The sequence below is a fragment of the Gadus morhua genome, chromosome 10, assembly GCF_902167405.1.
Source record: "Gadus morhua chromosome 10, gadMor3.0, whole genome shotgun sequence".
In the NCBI taxonomy this organism is placed as follows: Eukaryota; Metazoa; Chordata; class Actinopteri; order Gadiformes; family Gadidae; genus Gadus; species Gadus morhua.
The window spans coordinates 6,059,026-6,075,624 of record NC_044057.1 but is presented as its reverse complement, the minus strand read 5'-3'; the positions used below and the strand labels follow the sequence as shown (position 1 = coordinate 6,075,624).

Genomic DNA, 16,599 nt, shown 5'->3' with positions numbered 1-16,599 from the left:
ATCTCTAGATTCATTCACATTCTCCATTGATATTCGTTCAAGACTGTTGACTTGTTGTTTTGCTGTGCGTCTGGGATGTTGCAGTTTCATCAGTAGAACAGCAGCGCCCCCTGCTGAATTTTCTAAACCATATCATGGCACCAGAGCACTGCTTTTCATCAGGGTATTTTTAAAAACGTGTGATTTGATCAACAAGCTAAATCTATGAGTATGAACACCGGTCCATGGTGATGAATACCCCGTCCATAATCGAAATGGACAATTCAGACCAGACCTGTTGTTCCTGATGCTAAACACCGCCACGAGAGGGCAACAAAGTCCTCCTGTTCCGATCATCGAGGGGGGGGGGGGCTTTTACTCTGAAAGGTCGCTGCAGCCCAAACGGATATCCTCGGGACGACGGAGCGCAACATCCCGTAAACAAACGAAACCGATTCGACCAGCTAGTTAGACCTCAGCCACCCGTTGGTTTAATAATAATGACCAAGCAGATTGTATTTCTCGGTAGCAGCGTGTTTTTCCTGAGCTGGTAGTCGCCCGGCGGGCCCACTGAGCAGCCATGGAGTCCCGGGGGATCCAGGACATGTTTGACTTTCGTCGGTGAGTAAGCTAACGTCTGAATCTAACCTGGCTGCCCCACCAAAAAAGTACTGTCGTGGCCTGTTGCCCTTTTTTATCCTCACAGATCGGTTGTACCGCTGTTATTTTTTTTTAGAATTCACTACGTATCTGTTCAAACAGGGCTGAGGCTACACTGAAGTAGCTATCAAAGCTATGCTAACGAGCTATCGGTTAGCCGTCAGTGCTGACGTCAACACACTCTTCATGGATCAGCTCGCCGGTGTCACAACACATTCTGGGGTTCAGTCCAGACAAAGCCCTAGATGAGTGTTGGGGTTAGACACATTCTTGAGTTCAGTCCTGACAAAGTCCTAGATGAGGGTTAGGGTTAGACACATTCTGGGGTTCAGTCCTGACAAAGTCCTAGATGAGGGTTAGGGTTGGACACATTCTGGGGTTCAGTCCAGAGAATGCTCTGGATGAGGACGTATTCACGAGTACCCCCTCATAAAGAAAGTTGGTCAAAGTGAATCTGATGTCGTTGAGTCGTATAACAGTCAGGAATGTAACGTGGACCTTTACGTGGACCTCGGAATTATTTTTATTACATCTTATTGTACAAGTTCACACAAGTACAATTCCTTGGCTTGGTTCCTCAACAGCAACATAGCAGCAACAATACAAGATCAAGTAAATAATATATTAAAAATTATTGCTTACATGGATGAGCTAAAATAGTTGAACTCGCTACAAACAAGAGATGAATGATTAGATATTAATCGATTGGATGTCCAATGATGCCATGGTGTTTTTGATGCAGGTTTCCAAAAGATGGACTCCTCCTCCTTCTGGTCCTCCTCTACGCTCCTGTTGGTGTTTGTTTGATGTTACTGCGGATCTTCATCGGGATCCATGTGTTCCTGGTTAGCTGTGCTCTTCCCGAAAGTTTTATAAGAAGGTACCTATTAAAACATCGTCTGAATTCAAATGCCGTAGGTGTACATGCTTTTAATTTAGTCTTGCATTATCATCAATTGAAGTCACCTGTGCCGGTATGTTATATCTCAGTAGGTGTGTTCAATCTAGACGGTAGATGTGGAGTTTGTACAATAGACATGCAATGGATGTCAATGTCGATTCAAGATGGAAGCCAACGTTGAATAAATTAAGTACCTATTTGACGGGCACTATTCCATATGGCTTTCATTTCTTCATCCTTTAAGATTAGGAATGAACAACATCTGTATCTAGACACATGTGGTATCCATGAAGACTCACTCGAACATTACATCAGGAGAGTGAAGAAAAATAGAGCTTGACGTTCGCTGTGAGAGCTGTTGCTTTACATTTTTGAATATATAACACATGTATGCTTATCGTAATACTCCCATTTAAATGCCAATGCAAGTAAGAAAAAACGAAATTAATAATGTTTATTTATCAATGTATGAATTATTATTGACTACAGCAGGAATGGTAATTGCACGTATGTACCAAGAAGCATAATCACTTAAAGGTGGAATGGACAGGAGTATATCAAGTCCCACTCCTTGGAGCTATGATTCAAACGGGACTCGTATTGCTTTGCTCACTTGTTGCCGTCCGGGACAGGTTTCTGGTGAGGATCATGTGTTCGGTGCTGGGAATGCATGTCAGACAGAAGGATCCCCTCTCCAGAGACAAGAACACCAAGCTGTACATATGTAACCACGTGACCGAGTTCGACCACAACCTCCTCAACCTGCTCACCCCCTGTAGCACCGTGAGTGTCTGATACACTATTTATTAACAAAGTACCACTGGGGCCGTGTTCCAATAGTGTCCCAGCTCCCTACTTACCGCTCCACGAGACTTCAGAGGGTTATAGATCTCTGAAGAATAAGTCTGGTTCCCTCGGTGAAATGTCTATTGGAAATAACATGGGATTTTTGAAAGATCGTAGATAACAAACTGTAGGTGGTGAAGAAGTAAAAGCTGCATCACGTTTTGAACTACACACTTTTTCCATCTAGTTTCGATTGGGTTTTTGGATTGTCGGTGCCGTTAAAGTAGTAAACAATTATTAATGCTACTTTTAGTGGCACCGACAATTCAAAAAACCCAGTCGAAACTAGATGGAAAAAGTGTGTAGTTCTAAACGAGTTTGATGTGTACGATCTTTCAAAAACCCCATGTTATTTCCGATAGACATTTGCCCGAGGGAACCGGGAGCCTTGGCGGCGGGATTATTTTTCAGAGGTCTATGTTGGAGACGTGAGGGTTGTGGTTTATTTGTAAAAACACTATTTACGTATACCGTATCAATGGGCTTACTCGATGTTCTACAAGTGGATTCTCAATGGGCTGTTGATTTTAATAGTCATTTAAACAAGTGATATATGACTGGGGAATGTACATTTGTTTTCCTTACAAATGATACCCTCTCGGTTTGAATGTCCTCCCTTCTCTGTCCTCCAGCCCCAGACGGGCGGCTCCACAGGCTTCGTGTGTTGGGCCAGGGGCTTCATGGAGATGCACTCAGCCCCAGGGCAGACGGCCCTGGCCGACACTCTCCAGAGGTACTGCTCCACCGACGGCACCCCGGCCCTGCTCCTGTTCCCCGAGGAGGACACCACCAACGGGCGCGCCGGCCTCCTCAAGTTCAGGTGGGGCCCGCCCAGCGCTCGCTACGAGAGTTTCTTTAGTGGCTGCTTAAGTAGGATTTGGGTTGCGTGCCTCACACGCTCCAATCAGACCAATCTGCAGCAGGGTAATTGCTATCTTGCGTTATCAAATCTCCTACACGCTGAATATGAGAAGGATTATGAGATGGGGTATTGTGATATGAGAACTGCATATTTCATGCGATGTGGACATTTAATCTCTGATCCAATTATCAGTATTGACGACAGCTATTGGACGTTTCCAAGGAAATCAAACAATGAATAATTATCGCATCAAACAGCCTTACTACATTGTGGGGTATTTCAACAAATTCAACATCTTCTTGTGATCGGTGCCATGTTTGTTTTTGACACAATCATCTCTTTCTAATGGTTTCATTCCATTGCCTTTTCACAAGAAACGTTCCTCTCTCCTGCAGCTCCTGGCCTTTCTCACTGACTGATCCCATTCAGCCCGTAGCCCTGCGGGTGACCAGGCCGCTGCTTGCTCTGGTAAAGTTATTTAACAGCGTGACTCTCTGATCCCGTTGTTTAAGACCGTGTATAATGTGTCAAGTCACCGCTTTTAGCAGATGCTTTATTATCGCTACAGGACACTTTACTATGTTGTAGTTCAGGTAGCTTTACTTTTAGCCTGCAGTATCCGAGGTGTGTATCTTGACACACATTTTTTAAATTGAAACACACAGTAGGTAACAAATAGAAGTTCTGAGGTTCCACACATCACAAAAACTGGAAATGGACAAGCTTCTATATCTTGCTTTGACACTATCTGCTATACCGCTTTGTTCTGGGGGATTATCCAGTGTTCTGCTCTGGTGGGCATTTTATCCGTTATCACTCAGTGACTGAGTTCAGGGCTCTGATTGCCTGAGGGAAAAAACTTTCCTCAGTCTCTCTATGCGTGTTTTGTGACAGTGCAGGCGTCTGCCCGACCTGAGGGTAGGGCTGCAGGATATATCGGCTATGTACGATATATCGATATAATTTCCACGGGGATACAAGATTTGACAATATCGTTTATATCGATATGCGTTAAAATGGTCAGTTTCCCCCTCAAGCGTCTACAGCGCTTGCCTTGGAGACTGTGAGCGCGACCCCTCCCCCTCCCAATCTGTCTTTCCGAACGTGCGTGTGCAAAGACGCCTCATTCCCGCCCACGCCGCCCCCTCACAACACAACAAGCATGGATGATACCCGTAAAGAAAACGAGACGGCGGCGGTAGACGAAATTGTTTCAAAGAGGAGAAACAACGGCTCCATAATGTGGAAATAGTTCGGGTTTAAAAAAAAAACAGATGAGCAGCAGCTGCAGGTCATCTGTAGAGAGTGTAGCAAAACCGTTGCGACTAAAAGTGGAAGCACGACAAATCTGTTCCACCATTTACAGCAGCGGTACAAAGTGCAGTATAAGGAATGCGTAATACTCCGTGGCTGTGCTGCTGCATCACCGGCCGCGACAGTTTCTTCTGCCCCGAAACCAGGGCCGGCGCTCGGCATATGTGTTGGGGGCGCCCTCTGGTGACGCTCTTAATTAATTAATTAAAATATACGAAACAAGCGAAATGAAACCAAACATGTTCCCAAATGGAACGGAGAAGGGAGGGGGCGGGGGATTAAAGTTACGGCGCACTGAAACCCTCACCGTAGTACACAGGACAATGCGACGAAGCCAATGCTCTTATTGGTAGCTAATGTGTGTAACCTACAGCTTTATAAGGTTTTGCATAGGTGATTATTTTGTGAAGGTGAAAAACGTCCCTTTTTTTTAACATGTTCATTCAATTCTGTTGAAAATAACGATACAAAATCACATGTTGCAGTCATACTGACCAACAATACATTGTTAATAAAAGTATAATGTTAATAAAAGTGCTTGCAACATCTCACATGTGGCTTTTGACTTAGAAAAAAAACATCTAACCCACTCTATAGAAAATATCGAGATATATATCGTATATCGCCATTCAGCCAAAAAATATCGGGATATCATTTTTTGCTCATATCGTGCAGCCCTACCTGAGGGTCACAAAAAGTCTGTTGCCGGGGTGATGGGGACCCTTTATAATCCTTCTGTCTCTGCTGGGAATGCATCTTGGTTATAATTGTAGTCCAGCGTCTGGACCATAAACTTTCACCCTGAAGGAAGAGGCTGAATATCACCGTGCAGTGGGTGGATGGTGTCATGTAAAGTGAAGCCGGTGATCCACTGTGACCGCCTGGTGTTCAGAGACGCCGGGTTACTGTGACTCACCGATCGGCCTACTCGAACATTTAACGATTCAACACAGATAATCGACTTCCTTTTAAAGATGAGTATCCAAACCACAAAACAAAAGATAAGATCGACTCAAAAAAAGCACTGTAGAATTAGGCCATCATGGTGTTATCAATTCGGAAATAGGACCGTTTCCTCAAACAAAATCAACCTTTTTGCACATTGCTTAACAATGTGCCTCAAAGTTAAGTTTTGAGTGGATTATTGGTCCAACGGTATCAGTACGATTGTACCATTTAGTGGATGTGACTTCATGTGTGTGAGCATGTCTTCTACAACCAGTGATGTCTTTTGTCTTGGATATGTTTAATTGAAGAGAGGACTGCTCACACCACTTGATAAAGTGGTGTGTGCCCGGGCTGTTGCTTGTCTCGGTGTCCTTGAGTCGACTAACTAGTCACAGCTTCTCAGACACATGTTTGTGTAGAGGGATAAATAATGGGGGGCCAAAGCACACAGCCTTGTGGGGAGCCAGTAGAGGAGAAAACGTGGTCAAGACAGAGTTCCATTCACCCTCCCTCTTTACGTCCTGCTAGTTTAAAGGTCCAGAATCCAGCCCACATTAAGGTTTTCCAGTCAAATTCTTATAAAAAACCTGCTGGTCAAAATATGGGGTTGAATTGTGTCCAACTCTCAAAAATGAAAATGTTATTAGTTTTTCATTTGATGCCTCCTTTTCAAAACCCTTGGAGAATAACTGTTTTTATTATTATTCAGCATAATCATTCCCAACTTCGTTGGCTTTAAATGTTTTCCTCACTTCTACAGAGCACACCAGATTCCAGTTGGCTCATGGAACTCTTGTGGACATTTTTTGTCCCATGTACAGTGTATCATGTAAGGTACTAAATATTTCCTCCATTATTTCTACCGGCAACGGCTTCTATCTCCACATCACGTCCCGCATCCCTATACCTTAAGGGCATACACAGTCTGGATATAACAAAGCACTGAAACAGCCTATTTATACTGCTGATGTCATGCCATAACAATCCCAAGCCTTTCCTTTGTATACATTTGGTTGGCTTGTGTAATCTGAAGGTGTAGCACTCTCAGGTAAATGATGTCAGTGGCGGCAGTTTGATTAAGGTCATGAATAAAATGGCAACACTTGCTGAACCAGAAAACTTGGTTGGGCCTATTGAACAGTTCTAGCATACACCTATGGCTTACTTTCAAACTGACGTAAAACAAGTACGTTTATTTTTGTAGCCATTAGTTCTTGTGGTGTCTTCAATAACTACACTCCACACTTCTTAAGTAAGGAATTAGGTTTCAAATCACTTCCCTTCACTAATAAATATATACTTTTTTATTCTCCATCCCATCCCATGATTACAGCTTAAATGTGTTCTCTGTCCTGGTCCCTTCTAGTTGGCTGCCACCTGTGTCAAGACAAGAAGGGGAATCTGTGCAAGAGTTTGCCAGCAGAATCCAGGAGGTAAAATATTGGGTTGGGATCTGGGCAAAAGGCTGTATATATGTTGGGGCGAATTGGCTGTCCGTTAATGGGATTGCAAGTATTTCCAGGGCCCATTATTGAAAACAAGCTGCTCATTTCTTATTTATTTTTAGGAAAGTTAAATGTGGATAGTGCATACGTTTGTGTCCCCTGACGAGTATAGACATTGTTGCTATGGTGAGGCTAACTCAATTGAAGTTCCACAAAGGCTTAAGACTGCTGTGTCGTACCCAAGCTAAAAGCTGCGATCAATAGAACTTCACTTTTTCTCTAAAGATTTTATCATCATACCTGATACGTAACCGGAATATGATGAGAAAACTGGCATTGCATTATTCCCTTTTCAGAGTCAAGTTCATTGAAATGGTACGCACGAAGCGTTACTTAATACACAGGGGGTTTGTGCTTTCCTTTAAGCTTCTGGCCAGGGAGCTCGGTGTGGCCGCCACACAAGTGACAAAGTCTGACAAGGCTGAACACATCAAGAGGAACCGGCACAGACCGCCACAGACCTCCACAGGTAATGTGGCCCCCCAGCCCACAGAGACGGCTCTACTGTGAGACGACGGGGTGCTGATGCCCTCTGGTTGTGTGCATCCAGGTGTGGGACCCGGCTCCATCGCCAGGGGCTTCATGGCCCAGAACCTGGGCACGGAGGAGCCGAGGATCATCAGGATGGCCCAGCAGGTGAAGGACGTCCTGCCCCATGTCCCGCTCAACGTCATTGCTAGAGACCTGGGTATGTACCGCCCCATGCAGCCCACAACTAGGGCTGCAACAAACGATTATTTTAATATATCGATTAATCGGTCGATTATTTGTTTGATTAATCGATGAATCGGATAAAAAAAAGAAACATTTGTAATTGCCGCGTCTTTATTCAAAAACTGAACATTACTTCAAATTCACAGTGCAGACTGAAGTGTAAAATCACCACGTTATTGCTCCAACGTCCCGGAACTATTAAAAGTAATAATAAAAAATACAAAAATGACACAAAAACATACAATGTATCATATACATGTATTTAAATATATATATATATATATATATTAGTGCTCTCAAGAGATTAAAATATTTAATCGCATTAATGTCATAGTTAACTCACGATTAATCGCGAGTAATCGAGATTAATCGCAAATCTTTTTTCTATGCTAAATATCCCTTGATTTCTTTGTCCCATTAATTGTTCTCATTTTAATGCTCTTATCAACATGGAGAAGTAATAATAATAATACATTTTATTTATAACGCACTTTATATTAATTCAATGATCTCAAAGTGCTAACAATGGTAGATGCTAGAAGTGCTTGCCTTGTGCAAATGTTTTTTTATTGATAACATTGGCATATACTGATCAAAACAGGACAATACAAAAAAAATGCCTATAGTGCAATTAAACGATGAACATACAAACATACTGCCTTGAACATAGCAGTCAGGTTACTACTTCTTTGTTTTGAGCCAGAGAAAAAATTAAAAAATATATATATATTTTTTTAATTAATAAATTTGCGTTAATCGCGCGATAAAACTATTTACGCCGTTAAAATATAAGCGATATCCATGGTTAACCGGTCAAACCTATTGATACCATTTTCGAGAGTCCTTGAAATAGAACTTGTATTATTGCTTTAATTGCTCATAAGATGATCATAGTTCAAGATAGGACGTTAAACAGATCATAATTCCATCTTTACTATCTATTTTATTTTGCTGGGAAAACAAGTTTTCACCAAAATCTCAAAAAATAAATAAAATTCTGTTGGATTTGAACACAATCATATTACTGAGCCGACCTGAACACATCACATTTGACACTTTTTGCGATTTTTTTTTTTTTAAAGTTAACTAGCTCTATGTCCTGCCGATTTTAAAATGGATTTTAAAACTGCATTACTATTTAACTGACGGGACTTTCTACACCGTCCGGTTGTATGATTACTACCGCTGCTTTGAATGACTGTTGATGCACGCGGTGCCGACTCCGAGCCCGTCTGCACACCGTATGCAGCAACAGCAGCTGACAGAGTTTTCGGTTGGACTAGACGGATACTGAGTTGAAGGAGTTTTTTTAACCCAAAGACAGTGAAGGTGCAACACTTTTATATAGGCCTACACTCCAGTGTTAAGATATTACCAAAATACAAGCTGTGGTCGCTCACATAAAGCTCGCATGAACCAACCTGTAAACAGTGCAGCGCCTACGAGTGACGTATTAAATGCGCGACACAACGACTCGATGACCAAATTCGTTGCCAACGCTTTTAGTAATCGTTTTTTATCGATTCTATCGATTCGTTGTTGCAGCCCTACCCACAACAATATGAAGCTGGACAATGCTAATAAATTGATATTGGTGTTTAAGCTCTAGCAACCGCGACTGAATGCTGGCCTTCTCTTGCAGTGAAAACCAACTGTGTGGACACGACGATCACCAACCTCTTGGAACTCTCTGAGGACTCTGCGTTGGAAGCCAGCGTTGCCGGAGCCTCCTCGTTCGGCTCATCCGTGAACTCCTCCCCCTTTTCATACGAGCCCACTGCCAAGGTCCAACCCCCACTTTCACTTTTTGGTTCAGGGAAATATTTAGAATTAGTGTGACTGACCAACTTTAGGCCCAATCCCATTTCTACCCCTTACCCCTTCAAAACAAGGGGGAGGGGTAAGGGGTTGAAATGGGATTGGGCCTTACTCTACCATCAACTTTTGGAACAGATATAACCATGGGCACTTTTATGTAGGCGAACATCCAAGTCATTCCTCCCAGCTATGGATGCATATTAACCAAGTCCTCCACATTAACTTGATGTTACCAGTGTATCGTGCTACAATGACGTAATGACTATTCAGCTGTACGTTGTCATGTGACTGACCCGACCTTTGGTCCTTTGCAGCCCGTTGCCAAATCCTTTGGGAAATCGCCAACCGACCGACACATGTCACTGCAGGAGCGTAAAGACGCGCTGTACAACTACGCAAGAAGGTACGTTGGTCCCAGGAGTACGACGGCCGCAAGCCCACCGTGACCATTGGTACTGATGAGGCTCACTGGAGATGTATTAGGACTATGTTGTAGACTCTGGTCCTATAGAAAGACCATGCTGAAATATAGATGGGCTGTATGCGACAGTAGCTCAGTAGGTAGAGCGGGTTGGCTGATAACCGGAAGGATAAAGTTCGAACCCCAGTGTGTCGAGGTGTCCCTGAGCGAGACCCCTCACCATTGAATGCTTCTGACGAGCTGGCTGTCGCCCTGCGTGGATGTGTGAATGATTGGTTGTAAGTCGCTTGGGATAAAAGTGTCAGCAAAATCCCCTAAATGTAAATGCTTTTGAGGTTTTGTTTAATTTGTAAGAAGTTGGTATTTTTTTCTCTTCTAGCCGATACATCGAGAAATATGGACTGGACAAGGAAGACGAGCATTGAAATATTCTTTTTTTTTTTTGGTCAAGCCAATTCTGAAAGCCCATCTGAAGGAACGAGCCGCCATCGTAGCTGTGTTCTTGGAATGGCAAACTCATGTCAACACATTTTGTTTGTCATAACTGCTGTGGAATGGGTATTAGGAAAATGTATATGTCAATTGAATGGTGATTTGCATGTCTTTAATTCTTCATTCTGGACATAATTTTGATAACAATTTGTATTACAATCCACCGACTGTGAATCATCTATTTATTTTTATAATGTTCAGAATTGTCAATGACAATAAAATTCAGCTTGACCTTGCTTTTAAGAAGTTGCTTAAATAAGAGTGCTGCATTGTATTCTTTACAGCATGATCTTTGATAATTCATTGTTTCAATAGTTAAGTAGTATGGAGATGGCTAACTGGTACATAATGCAATCCGCCACTGTGCTACATAATGGACAATTAGCGGTGGGCGGATGATGCATACGAGTCAGTTGGGTAGAGGACTCCGCCACCCCGCCCTCCACTCCTATGTAGGAAACTGTCGGGTTTGTATTTTATAGAGCATAAGAAATTGCAAATATTGACAGCTTTTCATTACTGCTTAAGAAAACATTGTCTAAATGTGCTACATACTAATGAATAAAGAGGACTGTAATGAAATACCGGAAGTGGCGTTGCGGAAGTGACGCCTAAGTCTGCTCACCGTACACAGAGGCGGCTAGTTGAGTGGATAGCCATGTCTGGTCTGGAGGCGAGCTCGAATGAAGCTTTAGAGCTGAAAGAAGAGAAGGACTTTGACGTGGAGCTCGAAGGAAATCACGATTTTGATTACGGACGTGATCCCTTCGAATATTTATTTTACAGGTAACGCTTGGTTCATTTAGAGTGTAAATGTTTGCATGGCTAGCCTGCTAATGCTAGCGGTGAGGAACGACCTGACGTTTGCTTACATCTCAGCAATTAAGTAAATAAATAGTGTTCACATCTCAGCAATAAAGTAAACGAACAGTGTTCATATCTCAGCAATAAACTAAACAAATAGTGTCCAAATCTTCGCAACAAAGCAAATAAATAGTGTTCACATCTCAGCAAAAAAGTATATAAATAATCATTAATTCGTCACATCTCAGCAGCAACGTAATAAATGAAGTGTTCACAGCTCAGCAATAAAAACACATGTTCACATCGAATACATTCAGCAACACTGAGCCCTACCCTAACCCTACAGCCCTACCCTATTTGTGAATACATGAGTAGCATTGTGTGGAGGACATTTTTTACTATTAAATAAAAGGGAGTGATTATCTGTTGTTTATAGTTGACACCAAAACTTCTCAATATCACCAACATATATATTTTTTCAATTGAAATAATAACCTTGTTTGTCACCACTACTTTGGTGTTGGGTTTGTGTTTTAGGGACAGGAAAGAGTGGTCGGACCTGGAGCCCGTTCCCCAGGACGATGGACCGAACCCTGTCGTGAAGATCGCCTATTCTGAAAAGTGTAAATACTTCACCTGAAACATACTATTGGGACAGCAAGTTGGGCCAATGAGATGAAAATTCCTATCAAAAAGACATGTATGCCTAATTCAAATGTTAGAGCACGTTCTACCTTTTCCAAAGTGTAAATTAATTGATCTCGCATTTATATTTGAGATAACAATAAGGTTATTTTTAACATGCAGATCAGCACCAACACTCACAAAAACTACCAGGATAACCGTGTTAATAACCTTACTATCTTTCATTTCTTTCTGCAGTTACTGATGTATTTGATTATTTCCGTGCCCTTCTGAAGAACGATGAGAAGAGTGAGCGGGCGTTCACCCTGACGGCTGAGGCCATTGAGCTAAACGCAGCTAACTACACTGTGTGGTGAGTATGCTGACAATATCAGCCGAAGTTGTCTCTGTGTAACCAAAATCATGTTTTTTTGGTTACACATCATGCCAAAATCAAAATATCAATCGAGTGATATATCGTCGTCCTTCTTCGTGCCATAGGAGAATCGATACACTGGTACCGAATATCTATATATTTAAAAAATATATAAATATATATGCATTTTTTTTCATTTTTAAGAATTCCTTTTTAATTTTTATGCTTTATTCATGAAGGGTTAGACTTCAAATATCACCCCAAATATAGATTTTTCAGTACTTAAATAAGGCACTCCAAACAGATTCCCCTCCTCCTTGAGGTTACACTTGAACAGAAGTTAACTAACCGAAGATCAGTAACTGAAAAACTCAGTTTGGACCATGAATAAAGAATGAAATCCAGCACTTAAACTCATTATGTGTTCTTCGTTACACATATATCGTGATGTATCGTTATATGATTATTTAAAAATAAATTGATTATTGCAGAATCGCTGTCATTCCGTATCATATCGTGAGGTACCCTGCGATTCCCCCCCCTACCAGGCACTACAGGCGCGTGCTGCTGCAGGCCCTGGAGAAGGACCTGAGGCAGGAGATGAGGTACATCACCGCCATCATCGAGGAACAGCCCAAGAACTACCAAGTGTGGTGAGCGATGCCCAAACCCACTGACAGGATGACTCTTGTTTATCGATCCACCGCTGCCAACCTCTGATGAGTGCAGGCTTGAGAGTGTAAGTGCAGTCGGTCTGAGAGGGAGAACAATATTTTTGATCAATTACTTTGACACGCGCTGATTCTTTATCGGGTTTTAGCATTAAGTATTTATGGCCTAAGAGGTAAAGTGGACAAATGTGACTATAAACGTGAATATGATGACCATGAATATAAAGACATGGCTTGACAAAAGTAAACTAAAACAGCAAACTTTTGCTTATAAGAAGTATTTTACATAAAGATAAAGTAAAAGGTAAATGGACTGCATTTATTCAGCGCTTTTCTAACATTCAGCCGTTCATGCACACATTCACACAACGATGGCGGTGTCAGCCATGCAAGGCAACAGCCAGCTCGTCGGGAGCAGTCAGGGTGAGGTGGCTTGCTCAGGGGACACCTCGACACACAGCTAGGAGGAGCCGAGGATCGAACCGGCAACCTTCCAGTTACAAGCCAACCCGCTCTACCTCCTGAGCCACGTGCCGCCCCAAAAGTTTCATGTCATACACTCGATTTCCAAAGGTCTTGATAAAATAAGACCAGTGACCCCAAACATCAATGTGACGTTTCCAACCTGTGGTTGCAGGCATCACAGACGCATGGTGGTGGAGTGGCTCAGCGACCCCTCGGAGGAGCTGGAGTTCATCGCAGACATTCTCAGTCAAGACGCAAAGAACTACCACGCCTGGCAGCACCGGCAGTGGGTCATCCAGGTACGCCTGCGCGCCGTCCCTGTTTCTGCCTGGTGCTAAAGCCAACCACTCTTTTCTTATTAAGTGTCGCCACCCAGTACCAATTTGAGCCAACAAGAGCATGATTAACTGTCCCTGGAATCATTGTATCTCACTTTGGGTAAAATCCTTTCCTAAAAGGCAGTTGAAATAAAACATTATTCACCCATTCAGGTGGGCCTGTCCCTCACATTTGGCTTTGTGTTAGATTACCTGTGGATCGCGCTTTTATCGTTGGATTGTTTTCCTTAACATGTCCGGCCCCTTAATCGATGGCCCCTTAAGGGCTGATTATGGTCCCATGTCACACAACGCAAGGACCACGCCGACGCTGCGACACAGTAGTGAACTTCTTTGGGTTCTGCGTCAGGTTTCCGTGAGTGGACCATTCACAGCCCTTGCTTCTGCGTTGCCTCGACGGAAGGTTCCAATTTTTGGTCGGGGCACGTCGCGAGGAGGTGTCCGCAAGGACGTAACGGGTCCGTAACCCCCCTTGCGCTGCATGAACGCGGGACCGTAATCAGCCCTTTAGTGGATGGCCCCTTAGTGGATGGCCGCACCTACCCGGTGAACGGGACGGAGCGCTGGGCTCACCCTGTGCTGCTGACCGTCCCCCAGGAGTACAAGCTGTGGGACAGCGAGCTGGAGTTCGTGGAGAGGCTCCTTGAGGAGGACGTGAGGAACAACTCGGCCTGGAACCAGAGGCACTTCGTCATCTCCCACACTACGGGCTACTCGGACCCCGCCATCCTGGACAGGGAGGTCCAGTGAGTAGACACCGCCGAGCCCCTCGTTGTGTTGTTACACCCAGGGCAGTCGGCCCTCTCCACTCGGCTACTGGTACTCCTCAATTGATGCTAACAATGGCTCGTTGAGGAGTTCAGGGGGTAGCAGCTAACCAATGACCACAGTAAATCAAAATCCCAGAAGAATGGATTTTGTTGTGACCAAAGAGTGGAGGTGCATAATCTTAACCCAATTTCTATAAACACAGAGAGGTAGTCTTTACAAGTGTTAATGGGATCACGGGTAAACGATTACCCCGTGACGCTTTTAGGTTTCCTTGACATGATCTTGGTTACTCTGCCGCATGACGTGATCATACACTTGGTGATTCACTGAATGAAGGCGAGTCACTGAACGACCCTCCCTTGCGTTGTGTCCCCAGGTACTGCCTGTGTCAGATCCGGAAGGCTCCGCACAACGAGAGCGTGTGGAACTATCTAAAGGGGTAAGCCTGACGTGAAACTCCCCACTCCCACCAGCTCCCACTCTGCAGCGGTGTGGCGGCTGTTTGAAGTCCTGGTAACCGTGGAGCCAGGACTCAAAGTTGGACCCCCCCCCCCCCCTCTGACCTAGTGTCTCCCCCCCCCCCCCCCAGGATCCTCCAGGACCGGGGCCTGTCGTCCCACCCCGGTCTCCTGGAGCGCGTCCTGGAGTTGAAGGAGACCCAGTGCTCCCCGTACCTCCTGGCCTTCCTGGTGGACAGCTACGAGGACGCCCTGGAGACCAACAACACCAGGGCCACCCTCAACCAGGCCCAGGAGGTACAGCCAGCGTGTGTGTGTGTGTGTGTGTGTGTGTGGGTGCAGTGTAACATTGTCATTATAAATAGACTCAAGGGAGCTTAAACGCACAACGACTCGACTCATTAATCACGAGCGTCCGGCCGCCCACCGCCTTGGCACGGCCGACCCACTTCAGAGGACACAAAAGCACCTCGCGTTCGGCTGAGTGGAACCGGGGCGACTCGAGGGCCACTCCCAGCGAGCCTCTGCGTTGAATGTTTTTAAGTGGCCTGATTAACCTGAAGGACTTAACAGCACCCATCTGGCAGCACCGTGGGTTTATGCTTTAGCGAGGCAACGTTTTGCCCACATTTCACTAAACAACCCTCCCTTCTCCCCCTATCTCCCCCCCGCTCACTGCGTCTCCCCCCCGTGGCCAGGTGTGCGCGCTGCTGGCCCAGGTGAAGGACACCATCAGGAGGGAGTACTGGCTGTTTCTGGGCCGCTCCCTGGAGAGCAAGTACGGCCCCACCGCCGCCCCCCAGTCGGACGCCGCCTCCAGCGATGCTGCCGACCAGCAGGAGCTGAGTTAACCCTCTGCGGGTCCACGGTCCGGTCCGGTCCGGTCCGGTCCACACCTTAGTCCGGTCCACAGCATAGTCTAGTCCTGGTGATCCTCCACACCATGGCTGGGAATAACCCCTGCGCCCACAGCTTCACGTTTACAGCGATGTGTCCCTGTGCACTCCGATACCGTCGACCCAGACTCAAACCGGACTCAAACGCATCAAGTTCGCTACGACATTGTCAAGGATCAGCAGACAACTGGTCTGCCTTTTAAGAGGAAGATATCTAATTGGACAACTGCCTTTCGACTAGGCTGTGTAGCAGTAATAAAAAAGGAGCGGTAAAAGTGGAACAAGCTAAGTGTTTAGGTGCATGTTGGTCTGACCGGTCAGGATGACTTCTGACGGTTTCTAAGAGTCTGTTACTCAGTGATGCGTCGCTTTGTGTGTGAATTGCAACTAGACGAGCCGTGTTTGTGTTTGTGTTTGTGCTTTGATAGAAATATCACCTGCATTGTAAAAAGACATGATTAAAAAAATGTAACCTGATCGTCTCGATGATTTTTTTTTTCCTTTACACCTGTTGATCGGTGATGACGCACTAGCGCCAGTAGGTTGCGCTGTTGCTGCATGACGGCAGCAGAAAGCAGAAATAAACGACTTTCGTTGTAGGCAGCGACTGCATCGCTGCCTCGCTGCCCACGACGCAAGTAGTTTATTCTGCCTCCGCGCGAGTCCTTTCACTCCTTCCCTGCTATCATGGATCAAACTGCACCTGTTCTATGTATTTTATTTGTCATCCCACCCT

The 16,599-nt window shown here is 44.6% G+C and overlaps 2 protein-coding genes across 2 annotated transcripts; both read left to right on the top strand.

Moving 5' to 3' along the window:
- Positions 1–347: 347 nt before the first annotated feature.
- aup1 (AUP1 lipid droplet regulating VLDL assembly factor) lies at positions 348–10,697 on the top strand. The gene is made up of 12 exons (XM_030368192.1): positions 348–600; positions 1,382–1,519; positions 2,173–2,323; positions 3,019–3,206; positions 3,644–3,716; positions 6,271–6,344; positions 6,877–6,943; positions 7,382–7,484; positions 7,566–7,703; positions 9,372–9,514; positions 9,862–9,950; positions 10,348–10,697. Exons 1-12 carry the CDS (start codon positions 560–562, stop codon positions 10,391–10,393), a joined length of 1,251 nt encoding a protein of 416 aa, XP_030224052.1. The 5' UTR covers positions 348–559; the 3' UTR covers positions 10,394–10,697.
- A 360-nt stretch (positions 10,698–11,057) lies between these two features.
- Positions 11,058–16,341, top strand: fnta (farnesyltransferase, CAAX box, subunit alpha). The gene is made up of 9 exons (XM_030368193.1): positions 11,058–11,246; positions 11,802–11,887; positions 12,147–12,261; positions 12,813–12,917; positions 13,573–13,699; positions 14,336–14,484; positions 14,886–14,948; positions 15,099–15,264; positions 15,666–16,341. The coding sequence occupies exons 1-9, from the start codon at positions 11,119–11,121 to the stop codon at positions 15,816–15,818; spliced, it is 1,092 nt and encodes a 363-aa protein (XP_030224053.1). The 5' UTR covers positions 11,058–11,118; the 3' UTR covers positions 15,819–16,341.
- The last annotated feature ends 258 nt before the right edge of the window (positions 16,342–16,599 follow it).

Excerpts from the sequence above, each read along its gene's own strand:
- fnta (XM_030368193.1), top strand. The coding sequence starts at position 11,119 with ATGTCTGGTCTGGAGGCGAGCTCGAATGAAGCTTTAGAGCTGAAAGAA. Across the intron at positions 11,247-11,801 it reads TTCGAATATTTATTTTACAG|GGACAGGAAAGAGTGGTCGG; the intron begins GTAACGCTTGGT and ends TTTGTGTTTTAG. Across the intron at positions 11,888-12,146 it reads GATCGCCTATTCTGAAAAGT|TTACTGATGTATTTGATTAT; the intron begins GTAAATACTTCA and ends TTCTTTCTGCAG.
- aup1 (XM_030368192.1), top strand. The coding sequence starts at position 560 with ATGGAGTCCCGGGGGATCCAGGACATGTTTGACTTTCGTCG. Across the intron at positions 601-1,381 it reads GACATGTTTGACTTTCGTCG|GTTTCCAAAAGATGGACTCC; the intron begins GTGAGTAAGCTA and ends TTTTTGATGCAG. Across the intron at positions 9,951-10,347 it reads CTGTACAACTACGCAAGAAG|CCGATACATCGAGAAATATG; the intron begins GTACGTTGGTCC and ends TTTCTCTTCTAG.